The sequence below is a fragment of the Gymnoscopelus braueri genome (assembly GCF_963280865.1).
Source record: "Gymnoscopelus braueri genome assembly, chromosome: 19".
In the NCBI taxonomy this organism is placed as follows: Eukaryota; Metazoa; Chordata; class Actinopteri; order Myctophiformes; family Myctophidae; genus Gymnoscopelus; species Gymnoscopelus braueri.
The window spans coordinates 44,503,100-44,521,336 of NC_137621.1; the positions used below are offsets into that span (position 1 = coordinate 44,503,100).

General features: G+C 39.5%; 1 protein-coding gene across 1 annotated transcript in view; it reads left to right on the forward strand.

The window, feature by feature from the left end:
* The first annotated feature begins 2,974 nt into the window (after positions 1 to 2,974).
* The window catches only part of LOC308074358 (actin-histidine N-methyltransferase-like), a 57,529-nt gene continuing 42,266 nt past the window's right edge, over positions 2,975 to 18,237 (forward strand). The window contains exons 1-3 of the mRNA XM_080413776.1: positions 2,975 to 3,060; positions 14,309 to 14,478; positions 17,846 to 17,938. Of these exons, the coding sequence (XP_080269902.1) occupies positions 14,373 to 14,478; positions 17,846 to 17,938 (199 nt within the window). The 5' untranslated portion in view covers positions 2,975 to 3,060; positions 14,309 to 14,372. The remainder of the gene's footprint in view (positions 3,061 to 14,308; positions 14,479 to 17,845; positions 17,939 to 18,237) is intronic.

Consider the following 18,237-nt stretch of genomic DNA (forward strand, 5'->3'; position numbering starts at 1 on the left):
AACACAAAAGCAGAGTAAACTAGAATGCTATCTGGCCCTAAACAAAGAATACGCCGTGGCAGAATACCTGAGCACCGTGACTGACCCAAAACAAAGAAAAATCTTAACTAGGTACAGACTCAGTGAGCACAGTCTTGCGATCGAGAAAGGTCGTCACAGGCAGACCTGTATCCCGAGAGAAGACAGACTATGCACCCACTGCACACAAAATGAAGTGGAAACCGAGCTACACTTCCTAACCGTCTGTCCATTGTACCAAGACATCAGAGACACATACTTCCCACAGATTACAACCACACACAGAGATTTTGAAAACATGACCAATGACAAAAAACTCCCATATCTGCTGGGCGAAGTACAACAATGTGCAAACACAGCAGCAAGATTCGTGAGTTGCTGTGATAGGAAAAGGATATCAAACGGAACACAACCACCCTAAAGACTAATCATTGGGTATATTCCGGCACTATAACTGCACCCAGTGATCTTGGTACATAGAAATTGATCTATTGAAGATTCTGACTTTCAAATGTACATATTTTTCGTTTTGATTGTATTGCTGTATTGTTGTATTATGCTTTGGCAATGTAAACGTATGTTTTCTCATGCCAATAAAGCCCTTTGAATTGAATTGAATTGAATTGAGTGTGCGCCCAGGATTACTAAAAAAAAGACCCATCTTTAATAATAACCATTCATTACTTAAAAGTTAATATCTCTGTTAGTCTAGTCTCATAATCCTTGGAGTGTGTTTTTAAAGATTGCGTGTGCGTGAGTGAGTTTGAGTGTGAGTACACACGTGCGTGTCCCATGCATTCCCAGTAGGCTATGAAGGTTTACTTTGTGGCTCCTAGAATCTCGACCTAGAGAGAACTTTCAACTATCAGGCTCCTCTCCTGTTGGAACCATCTTCGAGGTTCAGTCCAGGAGGCAGACACTGTTAGTTTAAGAGCAGGCTAGGCTTAAAACGTTCTCTCCATTTGGGGAACAACGGCACCATCATCATCCATAATAGTCTCTAATGTCGTCATAGCCAGTGCAGTGCGATTACCTCATTAACAACTGACATGACTTGCCTGGTGAAACATGTTCAACAACTCTTATGAACGTGTGGTGTGATGTGGTGAAGTAGGTAAGTATGTACATTACATTTGTACAGTATATAACACTTCTCACAGAGATAATTCACAAAGTGCTTTACATAATTACAACAGAAATAAAAACACAGCATGAAACATTCAAATGATTAAAAACAACAAAAACACACAAACAAATCTAAGACATTCCACAAGTGGTTCTTAAAAATGTCCAAAGCTGCGGCTGCAGCTCTCAAGACCTGTGGAAATGTTCTGCCTCCTCCAGCTTAAATACAACAGAAACAGAAAAAAAAATCAAAGACATTCCACAAATAGTTGTTTAAACAGTAATGTTTGTAAGTGGTTCTTAAACAATTCCACAGAGGCTGACCTTTTTTCATTCCAGCACTCAAGACCTGTGGAAGGGTATTCCATACCTTTTTGTTTTTTGACCTTTCTTCATCTTGTGGGGGAACGCGGAGGGGGGAGCAGTTAGGGGTTAAGTGTCTTGCTCAGGGACACTTCGAACCTTAGGCTTCCCAGGCGAGCTCTCTAATCATTCAACTATGGCCAACCAACCTGGTACAAGGAATGACCAATAGACTCTGGACAGCTGACCTTAGGGTCCTGCTGCTCCTCATTGACTTACATTGAGTCACTCTTTTAGCACATAAACGAACACAAACAAAGCTGATTCAGACAATATAGAACATCACCAAACCCAGTACTGTTTGTTTTTTTAATAAAAATGTCAACTTCCTGTTTATTTTATTCATTTGAAGATCCGGTTCAGGATCCGCGGATCAAGTCCGGGTTTTCTTCCTAATAAAAATAGCGAAATCAACAAGAAGACAAGAACATTTTCATTAAAAAAAAAAAACAGTAGGCCTACTGGGTTTGGTGATGCTCAATAGTCTGCATCAACTTTGTTTACGTAGAGTGACTTTGAGAGCTGTTTCACCGAGATTGTCAGGAGAAATCCAGGAGACTCCTGCAGGATCCAGGAGTGTTGGCAGCCCTTGAAAATAGCCGATCTACAAGCTCACAATGTGTCACGATTTGATGCATTGTGAGCTTGTAGATCTGACATTTTCAAAAGACTTGTATTCATTTTATAGGCTACATTTGAAAACTTGTGAAATGGGACCTTCTGCATAATGAGCACTTTCTATTTTTGGTACTTTAAGTACATTTTGATACCAATACATTTGTACTTTTACTCAAGTACATTTAGAATCCCGGACTTTCACTTGTAACAGAGTATTTCTACATTGCAGTATTGATATTTTTACTTTTCGGAGGGGGCGGGGCAGCAGCAGCGCAACATAACCAAACACGCAACATCCCGGCCTCGACCAATGGCAGAAGCGGAGCGCTCCGTCAGTGACAGTCACTTGAGGCAAAAAGGGCGTGGTCTTTGTCAAGATAGGTTTCACGTGCACGTCAGAAGAGAGCAGTGTTGCCATGTCCGCTTATTATAAGCGACTTGGGGCTTCTTTTTTCTGTAAAGTTGCTTGTAAATATTGGTATTTGCGGGGTGCAGTCATTTTGTAATTCTAAGGTTGTGTTTTTTTTGGGCTTGTTTCTAAAGTGTACTTTGCTTATTTGGGCTTGTTTCTAATGCTGTTTAAACCAGTGGTTCTCAAATATTTTCATATCATGACATGGACTGTGCCAGGGAGCCCCATATCAGATTTGTGTTAGAATGTTTTTCAAATAATGTTCCAAATAATTAATATTTTCTTTCAATATAAAAAAATAATAATAGCAGATCTACAAGCTCACAACGCCCATAGTTGCTTATTTTGGGCTTGCTTTCCTATATTTAGTTGCTTATTTCTCTCGCACAATCTGGCAACACTGGGTTTCACGTGCACGTCAGAAGAGAGAGAGAAAGAGGGAGAGACAAGTGGATATAGAGCAGAGAGAGAGTGGACAGAGGAACCGCTACAAACACACAACACACAACAACACTAAATAAAAGGTAATAAACACTCGTTTGTTTCACAGCAACATGACGTACGAATATAGTAATTAGTAGCGACCGCGCCGCGTGACTCAATGCTAGCGCACAGACACGTGATATCACAGGTTGAGCTTTGGAGAGTTGTTAGCCTGGTTAGCCTAGCCACCTTAAAGAAAAAGCCTTTAAATGGTACGACCCCATAGCCCGGGTGGACTTCCGCGCTGTGATTGGCCCGCAGCTGGTTGTCAAAACGAACGCAGCAGCTGACAGTGTCATTTTTGGGGGGTTTTTTTTGGACATGAGATTATGAATTTATTATTATTATTATCATTTTATTATTATTAGAATAACTGTTCTGATTTGTGCTCACGTAATTTAAACTAGGAAGGTAATGTTGGCATAAAATCATTAAATAAAAACATTCTCTTATTGTTTTGCGGTCTAATTTTTTTTAAAACAATGAAACAAACAAACAAACAAACAGATAAAAGGTCTGCTGCTGTCAGACCCACTGTTTAGATCAGTGATTCTCAGTGTGGGGTCCGGGAACCCCCACTTGGGGTCCTTGAGGGGAGTTACAGGTCTCTTACTGGTCCATTTGGTTCCACTTGTACACTCTCAACAAGGAACCCCCCCCCCCGCCCGGGGGTCCTTGAGGGGGGTTACAGGTGTCTTAACTGTGGGAGTGTACAAGTGAAATCAAATGGACCATTATAAGGGTCCATTTGGTCCCATTTGTACACTCACACTCACACAGTTGAATGTCCTTCTGATGCGTGAGGGGGCCGTGATTTTTCCATTACTTTTTACATTTTTGTATATATTTGTGTCAGGTTTATTTTATTTGAAAGTGAAATATCCCTTTAATAATAGATGAATAACGGTTGCTCCGGCAACCCTGGGGGCGGCAGTAAGCCAACCAATCCTTGAGCGTCCCTCCGGGCGATGGGACTCCCGGACTCTAGCCTCTCTACTTATTAATGTTAGCACAACATAATCAAAGCCTTGCTTTTTTGCTGCTGCTTTGCTTCTGGTCCAATTAGATTGTAGATGCTGGATGGGCGTGACCACTCTGCTAATGCTAACGTTAGCATGCATAGGGCTGTCACGATTATGATTTTTTTACATGACGATTAATTGTCACACAAATAATTGTGATTAATGATTTAATTGTGTTTCTGCCTTGAACACTGGAACATAGGAATTGAAATTGCATTTCTGTTTGGCTTTTAGGCTGTGAAGTAAGTTGCACAGGGCAAATAACCTAAATATACAATGAAATTACTTTTAATAACTTTCTACTTTCAAAAAAACATTAATAGTGGAAATCTACAAGCTCACTCGTTGTGAGCTTGTTGATCTGCAATTTCCACTATTTTGAAAATGTTTGAAAATATTGAAACATCTTTCAACATGGAAACGATTATGCCAAAGAAATTGTGATTATCTCAATGATGTAATAATTGTCGACAGGCCTACTTGCATGCATGCATGTATGGCCTACTGGGGGGGGAGAAAGATGATAGTTCTACAGAGAGACACAAATAACTTGAACCAGAACCCCAGGAGTAGTGCATGGCAAACTATACTGGCTTGTAGAAAGGAAAAGCCTTTTTTTAGTCTAATGGAGTTCACCGGACCGTGATGGATGCCAAACCCCTGAGTGTTAAATAATAATAAAGCTTCAATCCAGGACTTATTTCAACCAATCTGTATGGTAGAGTATGCTAATACAATATGACTAGCACATCAGTATGATACTATAACTAATTAATGTGTATGGTAGAGTAGTACGTCTATTTGTTTATTTGTGTAATTTTGTTAGGATCCCCATTAACGGTGCCCTAAAGCACCGCTAGCCTTCCTGGGGTCCACATATAAACACAATACATACATTTAAAAACATGCATTTGAAAAAAGGAACTTCACATTAAACTGTATGCCCATGTACATAAATAACCATTTATGAAGACATATTAGACTTCATAAAATGGATCCCAAGGCCCTCATTGGAAACAAGTCCGCAAGGACTTTCATGAAGGGACCTGTTAGACAAAGTATTTTAAATGTAACTGTGCTGTTTTAAAATTTTTTTGCCTAATAAAATATTCAATCAATCAATCAATCAAAGACAAATTAAAATGCATATACAATCAATACAATATAACTAGTACATCTGTATGGTAGAGTATGTTATTACAATATAACGAGTACATCTGTATGGTAGAGTATGTTAATACAAAATAACTAATTCATGTGTATGGTAGATTATGTTATAACCAGTACATCTGTATTGTACAGTATGTTAATACAATATAACTAGTACATCTGTATGTACATATCTATATTACTACTAATACGTAGCACTGCCACAAGCCCATAAGCGCACTGTATCTCCCCTGGCCAAAGTTTGGATTCTACCTCGGAGGTGAGCAGTCCGGCCAACCTGCAAGCTGACAACGTAATCGTATCACAGTATGATAGCCTGGGCACCATTCCTTTTCGGGTATATGATCCGGTCGGGAGCTCTACGTCATCCGCGTCATCAGCGACCGGATCGCGACAAACCGGAAAGACGTGCTGCACGATTAATCGAAAAAAGATCGTGATCTCGATTCAGACACCTATGCGATCTCGATTTTAAATTATGACGATTTTTTTTTCAATTAAAATTTTTTTTTTGCCATATATTTTTATATTTACAAGAGAATTGTGTGAGAATCGTGATCTCAATTCTTATGGAGGAAAATCGTGATTCTCATTTTAGCAAGAATCGTGCAGCCCTACGTCTCACCCCAAAATAGGTCCGTCCTATAAAATCCTTGATGCGGCGTAGTTTAGCTTATTTTTTAAATATAAATGTGAGTGTACTTTCCGGAGACTATTTAGCGTCTGTATTATCCGTATTATCCCACGGGGAAATTCTATTCCATTTAAATAGGGATTGGGGAACCAAAACAAAGCGGCACCGCAAAACCGGATCGCGACAATCCGGAAAGAGGATTCCTTTTTCTTTTTTCTTTTTCAGTAGGCGTGGCCTAGACCGGATCATATGGGTCTTTAGTAACAGACACCAGGCTTTCCTCCGAGGTGGAAAGACTGGTGATGCGAGGTTACAGTATGATGACGCGTTGTCAGCTTGCAGATCAGCTATTTTCGGCGATTGTTCCCACCAGAATAGGGATGCTAGGGTTCAAGTGATTATTATATTTAAAAGGGAACGTTACTATCACACAAAGATTTGGCATTCCAAAGTGGTTAAACTGATATTGGTGCTATATCAAAACAACTTTTCTGGGGACCCCCTGGAACCCCCTCAAGGACTCCTTTGTGAACCACTGTACTAGAGTAACCAGAGCCGAAGTAAAGGAAAGGGCGACTATTAGAGGTGCTAATTGTGTCATATGGTCAGTTAGGAAGTGTATATTAGATAAATAGGCAGACAGACCCATGGGGGATATGCGGTTGTGATAGCTGCAGTTAGTGGAGCAGTTACTGACAAGTCACTGTAGAAGTTCACTTGCAGTATAACCCAGTAAGACCGGCAACGCATCTGTGTGTCATTTTTAGATTTCTTTGGCTATTCAAAAATAGCAGATATACAAGCTCATAGTGCGGCACCGAGTGCCGCACTATGAGCTTGTAGATCTGCTATTTTTGAAGTTGTTTATTGGTCCTACATGTCGGTTTCAATACACTCTGTTAATTACCTACTTTCCAGTTAACGGATTGGCTTGGTTTGAAATCTTGTAATGTTGTAGCTGTACTTTTGTCACTGTGCACATATTGCACAGTCGGTGTGTCTACAGTTAGGCAAGTGCTTTATCATTTATGGATATTTCCTTGGTCGAAAACGACTCAGGGGTTTGTGTGCATGTGGTTTTTTCATAGTATCAGGATTTGGGATTAAGTCAACTACTAGCTGTGCATGAGCTTGCTACGGAGATCTTGCTGCAGAATATATTGGCATTGCCTACATTGAATAAGGGAAGTGCATAGTATACTGATAACCAGTGTTGGGAAGTAACTAACATTTACTCAAAGTGTTGTACTCAAGTACAGTCAGTTAGTTGCCAATCACCTACTGACTTGTGTTTGATACATTGACTGAACCAACATTTGCTATCTGAAACATTCCACCATCTGAAAATGAGTCATATTCAACTGGCAAAATAAGGCTTTTTCAAATTCAGATCAGAATCTACTTTATTGTCACATCATAGCATAGATGTATTCACGACACGTACATAGCACACATTAGGAGTGTATTTACACCAAAGCATTGATTGACCAATCTTACTGCATAGTGTTGCTGTCGGGCAGAAACCTTTTATCTCACTCTTTAAAAAAATATATTCACCTGTTTCCTAGGCTGTGTGTTTTCCACTTCCTGTCGATTTGATCCAATGAAATCCAATGAAACTGGTCAGATGACCAATGATATCCAATGAAATCGACAGGAAGTGGAAAACACACAGCCTAGGAAACAGGTGAATATATATTTTTTGAATAAATTAATGCCATACTTCATTAACACATTGACTGCCAGAATTATTGCATATTTTTTTAGCCAGTGCCAGAGTTTTTCATTGGAAAAAAAAAAGTACTCAGGAGCCGAAATACAGCATTTTTAAGTTTTAAGTTAACAAGGAGGTGGATAGGAGTCTAGATCTTCAACTAATCATATCTCCTTGGTCTTTGGGTGAATTGGGTGAGTGAATTTTTTTCACTTCACGTAGATCTACGTGATTGGCACGTGGCGGCTTTAAAGCGGTTCGCGTAGATCTACGTGATTGGCAGTCAATGTGTTAAACTACAGTGCAGCACAAAAGTAGCAAAAACAGCCAATCTAAAATTGTTGCTACTTTTGAATTTGTTTTTAACCCATTAAGACCTGAGGCCGATTCTACAAATGTCTCCTAAATTCTTAACAGTTTTCTGAAAAAAACGTATGTTGCTATATCAGTGGTGCTCAAACGTATTAATGTGAAGGACCCCCGACATTACATGTATTTGGAGTGCCGTAGTGCGGCACTCGCGGCATTCGGTGCCGCGCTATGAGCTTGTATATTTATGTATATTTATATTTTTGAATAGCCAAAGTGTAAAATAATGCTTTTTAGCTCAAATGAAAAAGTGACACAGATGCGTCCCAGGTCTTAATGGGTTAAGTGAAAGTGCTTAAGCGTGTCTGTAGGTTTTTATGAAGATTGAACAGATGAAAAGTATTAACACAAGCTTGTGACTAAATAATAACTACATTTGTTTCCATTTCTTGAAAAGTAACAGTTTTGGTCATAAGAGGCTGAGGATTACTGCTCATAAAGTCACATTATAGACACACAGGTGTAACCTGGTACAAATAAACCATATTCAGAATCAGCTTCATTATCACGTGTAAAAAAGTGGGTGAGATTATTTAGCAGGTTAGAAACGTGTAAAAAATAATAATAATGATGATAATTAAGATATATGGACAGATGGCGTGTGTAGTAGCAGGTACATGATGTTTAGAACTTTAGAAAAAGAAAAGCCAATGTTCAACCCATTAAGACTGGGAAAGCATCCGCCATTTTTAGACCATAACCATTATCTTATACTTTGGTGATTCAAACATAGCAGATATGCAAGCTTGGTGCCGCGCTATGAGCTTGCAGATCTGCTATTTGTTTTTAAATCGTGAATATGTCTGCAAATCTTGGAATATATATATTTTTCAAGCGATCATTTGTAACTCAAATCATTGCCTCTGGGGATTGTGCAAAATGTCTTCTAAAACTTGTGTTGCTATAACCGGTGGTTCTCAAACTTTTCCATGTCAAGGGCCCCCAAATTGATATAATGACATTTCAACATGAGTTGTTCCAGGGACCCCCCAGAAGCAAAGATTTGAGTTAAACATTTTCGCTTTAAATATATATATATATTCAAAGATTTGCAAAAAATATCACGATTTTGCAAAAATAGCAGATCTACAAGCTCTTTTGAATAGCCAAAGTATAAAATAATGGTTAAAGTGGTTACACAGATGCATTGATGACGAGCAGTGGGTTCCGTTAGGAGATACAAAGGGAGACTCTTTGTGTCTCCTACCGGAACCCACTGCTCGTCATCAAATTATTAGCTTAGGAATGCGACAAAAAAAACTAAATATCCATGAATTCAAATCTCCATGGGGTGAGTAATCGATAGAAAATATGTAATTTTGTGGCTGTACTATCCCTTTTAAGCTCCGATTCACACATTTCAATTGTTGCTATATCAGGCTGCTAATGTGTTTCGGCATCGAGCCTTTATCTGACCTTGTAAGACTCCACCATTTCCACGCCGGTTTTGGTGTTATTATTTTATTTGTTGTGTAAATATTGACTCCACTGTTGGTCAGTGGCCTTGTGGTGAGAGTGCCGCCCTGAAACTGGGAGGTCAGGGTTCAATCCCTTGGCCGGGTCATTCCAAATACAAAAAATGGGACCCAATGCCACCCTGCTTGGGAGTGTACTTACTTGTACATCATGGCTGGGGGATGTACTTGTAATGCCGCCTCAAGCTACAGAAACAGGAGATGGGCAAGGCTTACGTATTACTTATTGACTGTAGCCGAGTACCCGCAGCTAAGGAAGCCATAAGCGGAAGCGCAAAGTTGCTTTACGTTCAGGCACAGGTATAAAATCGAAGTCGTTTTTATTCGGTTCAAGTCCCACTTGGTGGGTGGAGGTAATTGTCACATTCGCAACTTTAAAAGTGTGAAATCGGCAGCTGCAATCCCTGCCGTTACAAAAGGTGTGACAAAATGTGGATATTGGTTAAAAACGTGGCTTGTTGAAATTCGGCAGTTTGTGACATCTTGACAGCCAATGACCCTGCTGACTTTAACCACTTAAACCCTAGTATTCACTTAGTGCAGTCAGTGGTTCTCAAACTTTCTCAGGTCAAGGGACTCCCAAATAGTGTGTATGTATTTGGCTGCGGACCCTGGATCTGAAAATAGTTTGTGCCCAGGACCCCCATGCAAGATTTGTGTTGTTAAATGTAAAAAAAAAATATATATATATATAACAATTTTTATCAAGATTCTTTGAAAATAGCAGATCTACAAAATTGAGGGGTGAAATTTTTCATCGTACAGCCCCAGAAAGTAAAGAAAATACCTATCATTTTGTAATGGATGATTTACTTTTCGGGCAAGTGGCTATGACCTTTGGGCAAGTAGAACATGACCTGTACTTTCCCGACGGGCAAGTGCCTCTGAGACCTCAGTGTCAACTCCTGTAAATTATGTCCGTAATTTATTTGTATAAATGTTAATAATGTTAATAAGTTATTTGTCATATCTGCCTTGTGCAATTTCTGACTACGGAGCCTAAAAAGCAAACAGAAATACATTTTGGATCCGTGCGTTCCAATGTTTAATGCCAAAAACACGATTAAACCGTCAATTGCAATTATTTGCATGACAATCAATCGTCAACTTATGTCATATTCGTGACAGCCCTTGCCTCTCTCTGCACTAAATATCTTTGCCGAAAAGGGTTTCTAGGGTTCATGTGGTTAAAAGTAAGATATCGGGGCCAGCGCGATGGCCAGCTGTCCGTCTAGCAGCCTGAAGCACTTGGCTTCCCCTCGTAAAGTGACTGAGTGGGACTGAAAGTGACAAATGCTGCCACCGAATGTCACGGCGTGCAGCTGTCTAGTGTCTACTCCTCCAGCCCTCTTCAAGCACTAGAATAAAATGTCCCGAGGTTAGCTCACCCAGCAAAGGGTCAGCACATTGCAGAAGACACGCAAAAAGACCACTATAGTGTTATGCTTTTTTCTTATTGGTTTACTTGTTGTGAGAGAGAGAATCAGATCTACAAGCTCACAGCGTGTCACAGAATATGAGAAATGGAAGTTGTAGATCGTCTATTTTTTGGCTATAGGTTACGGTAAAAGAAGGCATTTAAAAACAAAAATGTCATTCATAAAACTGCTTTCTTAAAACGTTGATGTCCTCACAAGTATAGTAATACTAACGTGTGTGTGTGTACTTGTATTACTACTATACGTGTGTGTGAGGGTCAAATGTCCCCACAAGTATAGTATAATTGGAGATCTGGTCACACAAGCAGGGGAACAAGGGAGAGCAGCAGCTGCGGAGGGAGAAGGGAGAGATCACCATTAGGCCTCCTGCTAAGAGAGGGGGATACATTCAATTGGCCCCTGGTCTAAGGTCCATGTAAACTAGACTTTGACACTCGTGTCTATTTCGAGCCATCATTATGACAGTGCAAAAGAGACAGGGATTAGCCTCTCTCTGTCCCTCTGGATCAGTAGGTTCCCAAACCTTTTAGCTCGAGGCCCCAGAAATCTCCCCGGGACCCAAACTAGTGAAAATAATGATCTAAAAGTTCACAACGTGCCGCTTTTTCAGCTTGTAGATGTTTGACATTTTATTTATAGGAATTATTAGATTTTTCTTTTTCTTATTAATATTTTATTTTAATTTTTTAATGACTTATTTTTATTTTAATTTTTTATATGTGAAAATCTTTTTATAAAAAAAACTGGAAAGAAATGATATATAATCAACGACCCATTAAAATGGTCCCGTGACCCGACAATGGGTCTCGACCCACTGTTTGGGAAACACTGCTCTGGATGACGAAAAAACAAATATATTATATACATATTAAAAGAACATGAGATTGTTAAAAGATGTGTAAGGCATATGTTGCATTTAGGTCTACTTCTATCACTCCCTTTCATTTTGTATCATTAGTTGATGATGATGGTTGATTGTGTGCATTACTGCTCAGAGCCACAGGCCAAAGAACTATCTGAACGTTGGCTTGGAAATGAAACAGGAACTAGGCTGTTATCCTATTAGATAATATGGACTTGCCGATGGCAAAACGGGCAACATTATACCTCTAGTCCAGACAGTTATGATTCTAAAATCTGTTTAATTTCAAGGAGCTCCATAAATCTCAGAGTTAACAGACCTGTAAGGGATCATTTGGAGCCCCCCCCCCTGCCCCAGATGGATGGATCTGTCTGTCTGTTAGATTTCAAAGGGAAATATCCTGTAGCCAGTGGTGTAAAGTAACTTAAGTATGTGTACTCAAGTACTGTACTTACAGTAAGTACAATTTTGAGTTTTTTTTTAACTTTACTGGAGTATTTCCAGTTTTCAGTGCTTTTACTTCTACTCCACTACATCTCGGAGGCAAATATTGTACTTTTACTCCACTACAATTATTTGAAAACTTTAGTTACTTTGTAGATTTAGATTATTATTACAAAACATACATTAACCACTTCAGTCCTATATACATTTTGGCCATTTGAAAATAGCCGATCTACAAGCTCACAATGTAGATCGGCTATTTTCAAAAGATTTTTATGCATTTGAAAACGTGAATTGGGATATTCTGCATAATGAGTACATTATGTACTTTTGGTACTTCAAGTACATTCTGATGCCAATACTTTTGTACTTTTACTCAAGCACATTTTGAATCCAGGACTTTTACTTATTTATATATTGCAAATATACTCAAGTAAAAAAATGTTAGTACTTTTTCCACCACTGTGTTTGTCAGTACCCTTGGCACTTCATTTTTTTTTATTTTTTAGGTACAGCTTTTTGTCCCAGCAGGCAACAAATTACAAATCAGGCTTTCCTCTCACACTGTTTCTGTTCAGGAAGCAACGAAGAAAAGAGAGATGGAATGCGTCCTCTGTTTATGTCCCGGCCAAATGATTGATACAGTATGATGATAACTGTTCACTCCCCACTTGATCCTCAATTCATTTCCTGACATGGCTAAAAGAGCCTCAGTCTGAGTGTTTCTCTTTGTTTCTAAGCCTACGCCCTATAACCACCTGAGGCCGATTCTGAAACCGTCTTCTACATCAGTTTTCTGAAAATCTGATGTTGGCTATGTCAGTGGTTCTCAAATGTCAAGGACCCCCAAAATTATTATGTATTTGGCCGACCCCATCTCAAACATATTTGAGAAGCAAAGAAGCAAATATTTGAGTTAAAAATGTTTGCTTAAAAATATATATTCAAATTTGCAAAAATGTTCGCGAATTTTAGAAAATAGCACATCTACAAGCTCATAGTTCGGCACGAAGTGACACGCTATGCACTTGTACTTCTGCTATTTTTTAATCGTCCCCTGACCCAACTTTGAACTTTAGGTCAAATCTAAAAATACACAGACGCTTTCCCGGGTTGAATGAACTTAACTGCCAAGATAATATGGAGGTTGGTGGCAAAGTGATGCACTATTTTGGCCAGAAAGTTACACCAAGTCAAAAAGAATGAGAATAGAAAATGTGTCCAGTGACATAATATATGTAGCTATGTAGTATGGCTGTAGAATGTCCATAGACTGGAGCCTCAATATTTTAAGATTCAATGGACTAACTAATGGTATTATTCATTGACTTTGATGTCTCATGGTCTCTTGCCCCCTCTAGTGGCGATGTACGTATACTGCATAAACCTTTGGACTGCAGAAGTGAAAAATGCAGAAATGAACAAAAGTGAAACACGTTGCCCTGTACTTATTAATTAGGCCCATTTATGTAGAGTGAAATAAGAGTGCACCAAACACACTCTTTACAGGTCCATTTCATCAAGTATAGAGGGGTTTAAGTGGTACTGAATTTGCAGCTCAACAAAAGCTAATTCATCCTAGTGCATGACGGAGGACAAATTCACGATACATATAAATCCCTGTGATGCGATTACTGTGAGCGTTTGTTTTATCACGATAATAACGATTATCGTCCCATCCCTATTCAGGCCCGTCACAATCATTACATAATCGTCTAATCGCAATTATTTGAGATAATCACAATTATTTTTGCATAATGGTCATAATCGTTTCCATCTTGAAAGATTCTCACACATTCTCAAATATTTAAAAAAGCAGAAATAGCAATAGAAGCTTGTAGATAAGCAATTTCTGCTTTTTTTACATGTATAAAAAAGCTGGGGAAAAAAAGCTTCTATTGCTATTTCTGCTTTTTTTAATATTTGAAAAAATATGTCAATATTTTCTTTTATTTGTCATCTGCTCAGTGCAATTTTTTATTACGAAGCCTAAAAGGCTTCATATGTTCCAATGTTCATTGCCAAAAACACAATTGAATAGTTGATCGCAAATTATTTTGAGTGACAATTAATCGTCAACTACTCAACTTAAATGTGTAATCGTGACAATCTATCCATGTTGTGCGTGTGCTGATGTTCCTGTGTCTTGCGTCCACACAGGGCCTGTCGTGTTGCAGCTGCGTCCATCCATCCATCCATCCACACACCAGCGCCAGCCTTCGCCATGGGAAAGAAGAGTCGGGTAAAGACTCAGAGGTCGTCGGGGACGGGCGCGGCGGCCGCCGTCTCCCCCAAAGAGATGATGAACCTCATCTCTGAGCTCCTACAGAGTAGGTCGAGCACAAAGAGACCACATGGGTTTCCAAGTCCTCAGTACGCCGTCGACTGATTTCAGTCATTTGGAATCGTGTGCGCCGAAAATAGCCGATCTATAAGTCACAACCCGTTGTGAGCTTGTAGATTGGCTGTTCTCGGTCATTAGTTATTTTAACCCATTTAATCCAGGGACGCATCTCTGTCATTTTAGATTTCTTTGGCTTTTCAAAAATAGCAGATATACAAGCTCATAGCGAGTGCCGCGCTATGAGCTTGTATATCTGCTATTTTTTGGAAATGATGGAAAATCTAATCTCAAAACTCAAATCTTTGCTTCTGGGATTTCTACAAAGTTCTTCTAAATCCTAACAAAAATCCTAAGAAATAACTTTTGTTGCTATAATATCAGTGGTTTTCAAACTTTTTCATGTCAAGGACCACAAAATGATATTTATTTGGCCGCGGACCCCCATCTCAAAATGTGTTTTGTTGCAGATCTACAAGCTCATAGTGCGGTTCTCGGTGCCATGCTATGAGCTTGTATATCTGCTTTTTTTTAATAAAATAATGGTTAAAGTGGTTACAGAGATGTGTTCGCCGGTCTTCATGGGTTAAACCAGGAGTCTTCAACCTTTTCAGGCCAGGGACCCCCAACCTGATGGGGTGATGGAGCAGGGACCCCCTACCTCGTAGGGTAGGGGGTAGGCCACCCAGGGGTGGACTGGCCATTTGGCGTACCGGGCAAGTGGGCCGCTGGGCCACCCAAAAAAAAAAAAACTTTTTTTTTTTTTTTTTTTTTTTTTTTAAATCAAATATTTTTGCTCCCGTTTTAGGATTATTACGGTCATTTCAGGGTCGTGTGGCCCAATTATTAGTTACGTTAATGTTTGGGCTGGGATGCTTTCCAGCAGGGGCCTCAGTGCGGCTGCAGAGTTCATGTGCAGGGCTGGGCTGAAACAGCACCCCCCCCCCCCCCCCCCCCGCCCGTTGACAAAACGGTCCGGGGGGTGGTGGGCCGGTCCGGACCAAAATGCCAGGGCTGAATTTTGGTCCCAGTCCGGCCCTGAGGCCACCACATATATCGTATATGTATGTATAAAATTGTGTTTTATATGTATACAGTAAACATGAACAAATTGTTGCCTGGAGCCTGCTCCTACCCACAGGTTGTCCCAGTAGGTGTGCAAAATAACTTTTCTTCCTCTACAAAATATGTATAAACATACCATGTTATTGTGCATTCAATACTAAGCTATTAAAATATGTCATGTTATGTTTAAAGACATATTGACATTTTTGAAAAAAAAATTATAGTTTTTAAAATTTATTTTTATTTTTATCAAACAACAATTTCGCGGACCCCCTGCAGTACCTCCGCAGACCACCTAGGGGTCGCGGACCCCCTGTTGAAGACCTCTGGGTTAAACCATGAGATGATGAACCTCATCATTGAAAAACCTCAATATTGTGAAAATAGCCGATCTACAAGCTCACAACGCCTCGCACTGTGAGGCGTTGTGAGAAGCGCTATTGTCAGAAGCGTTATTGTCACATCACAGGTTTACAGAAGTAAAAAAGTGGGTGAAATTTGTTTTTGTGCATAGTGTGAACTTGTAGATCAGCAATTTTTTACAATGTTTGCCTCTTTCTTACGTAATAATTTGACAATTTGGCCAATTTGGTATTAACACATTGGGTGCCAGAGGTTTATTAAAATATTATACGTTGAGTGCCAGCATTTCTTCCATCCACTTGCGTTATACATTTCGTGCTGTGAGAAGCCCTGACGAGGAAGTGCATGTAAACAAAGCGTGCGTGCGAGACGGCGGAGGGTCCCGACTAACGCCTGGAACAATAATATTTCCAACGCGACCCTCCATTGCAGCGTGATCGCCGATCGAAAACGGCTCGTTTCCACCAGATTAAAAAGAAATGGAGATATTAAGCTTTTAATCAAGGAGATAACATTGAAAACGCCGACCGGAAGGATTTTTGACATGGAGCCACATCCAGCCTCTTCTTCTCAGAAACTGCTTGGGTGATGTCAAAGTTTCGTTTTAGCGCCCCACGTGGCCCACATGTATAAAAATAGAATTGGGTCAAAAACGGTCCGGACCGTTTTCGGCACTTCTCGTTTGGACCCTCAAAAACGGTCCGGACCGTTTTTGGCATTCAATGTGTTAAAAAGGTCATTAAATTGTAGTTTTAGAAATGTGCATATACCCTGTATAGTATACAGTTATACTGTATGTTGGTTTGTTTACTGTTGAGTGAGTCCCGTCACCCAGTTTGGGAACCACTGGTCTAATGCATACAGGATGTCGAGTGACAAATACAATAGATCTACAAGCTAACCTTGATACATTGTGGCATTGATAGCAGACTGGTGTAAGAGCCTCATTGCTGCACTGTATGATTGCGATAGGCCCTAAAATGGGGTCAAATACTTTGGAAAGGTTATCGAAAATTTTAGAAAAAACCTGAGTTGGAATATTTTTTATTTGTGCTTAGTCTTTGAATATATATATATATATATATATATATATATATATATATATATATATATATATATATATATATATATATATATATATATATATACATATATTTTCAAATCTTTGCTTCTGGAAGTCCCTGGGAAAAAAATATATATTTTGAGATGGGGGTCCAGCCAAATACATTTTTGGGGTCCTTGGGGTCCATCAGTCAAAACTGATTTAGAAGACTTTTAAAAAGAAATCGGCCTCAGGTGTTGATTGGTTAACCCATTCAATCCGGGAACGCAACTGTGTCACTTTAGATTTCTTTGGCTATTCGAAAATAGCAGATATACAAGCTCATAGCGTGGCATGAGCTTCTAGATCTGCTTCTAGATCTGCTATTTTGAAGAAAAAAAAAGAAAATGTGTGCAATATCATTTTTAACTAAAATCTTTGCTTCTGGAACAAAATGTTTTGAGATGGGGGTTCACGGCCAAATACATATCATTTTGGGCGGTCCTTGACATGGAAAAAGTGAGAGAACCAGAGATATTATACAGTAGCAACATAAGTTCCCCCCCCCCCAAAAAAAAACCTGTTAGGATTTAGAAGACATGTGTAGAACCCCCCAGAAGCAAAGATTTGAGTTACAAATGTTCACTTTAAAATATATATATATATATTCATAAAGACTTGCTCACATTCTCACGATTTTTCAAAAATAGCAGATCTTCAAGCTCATAGCACGGCACTCAGTGCCTATACACTCGGTAAGGAACATGCATTTGTGGGAAGAGCGGTACAGCTGAGTATTTGCGTTGCACCCATGTGACAAATGACAGCATGACGTTTCATTCAATACCACACAGCTCATCTCTCTGCCTCATGTGTGTCCTGGTAGAATGCAGCAGCGCAGCGCCCTCTGCAGGCAAAGAGTGGGAGGAGTACATCCAGATACGAGCTCTGGTCGAGAAGATCCGGAAAAAACAGAAAGGTGAGCAGATCTCTCTCACTCACTCACACACACACACACACACACACACACACACACACACACACACACACACACACACACACACACACACACACACACACACACAGGTGAGGTTGGATCAAACTGAGGAGTAGGGCAATTAGCAATATATCAAAATGGATATTTAGAACCAATGACCGACTTATTTCTGAATATTCGTTATAATCGACTAAATCAATTAGTCTGATGAACCACTTAACCCTGTGTTATTCTTCATAGTACAATGGTAAAGTACAAAAGTAGTGAAAAGAGACGATCTA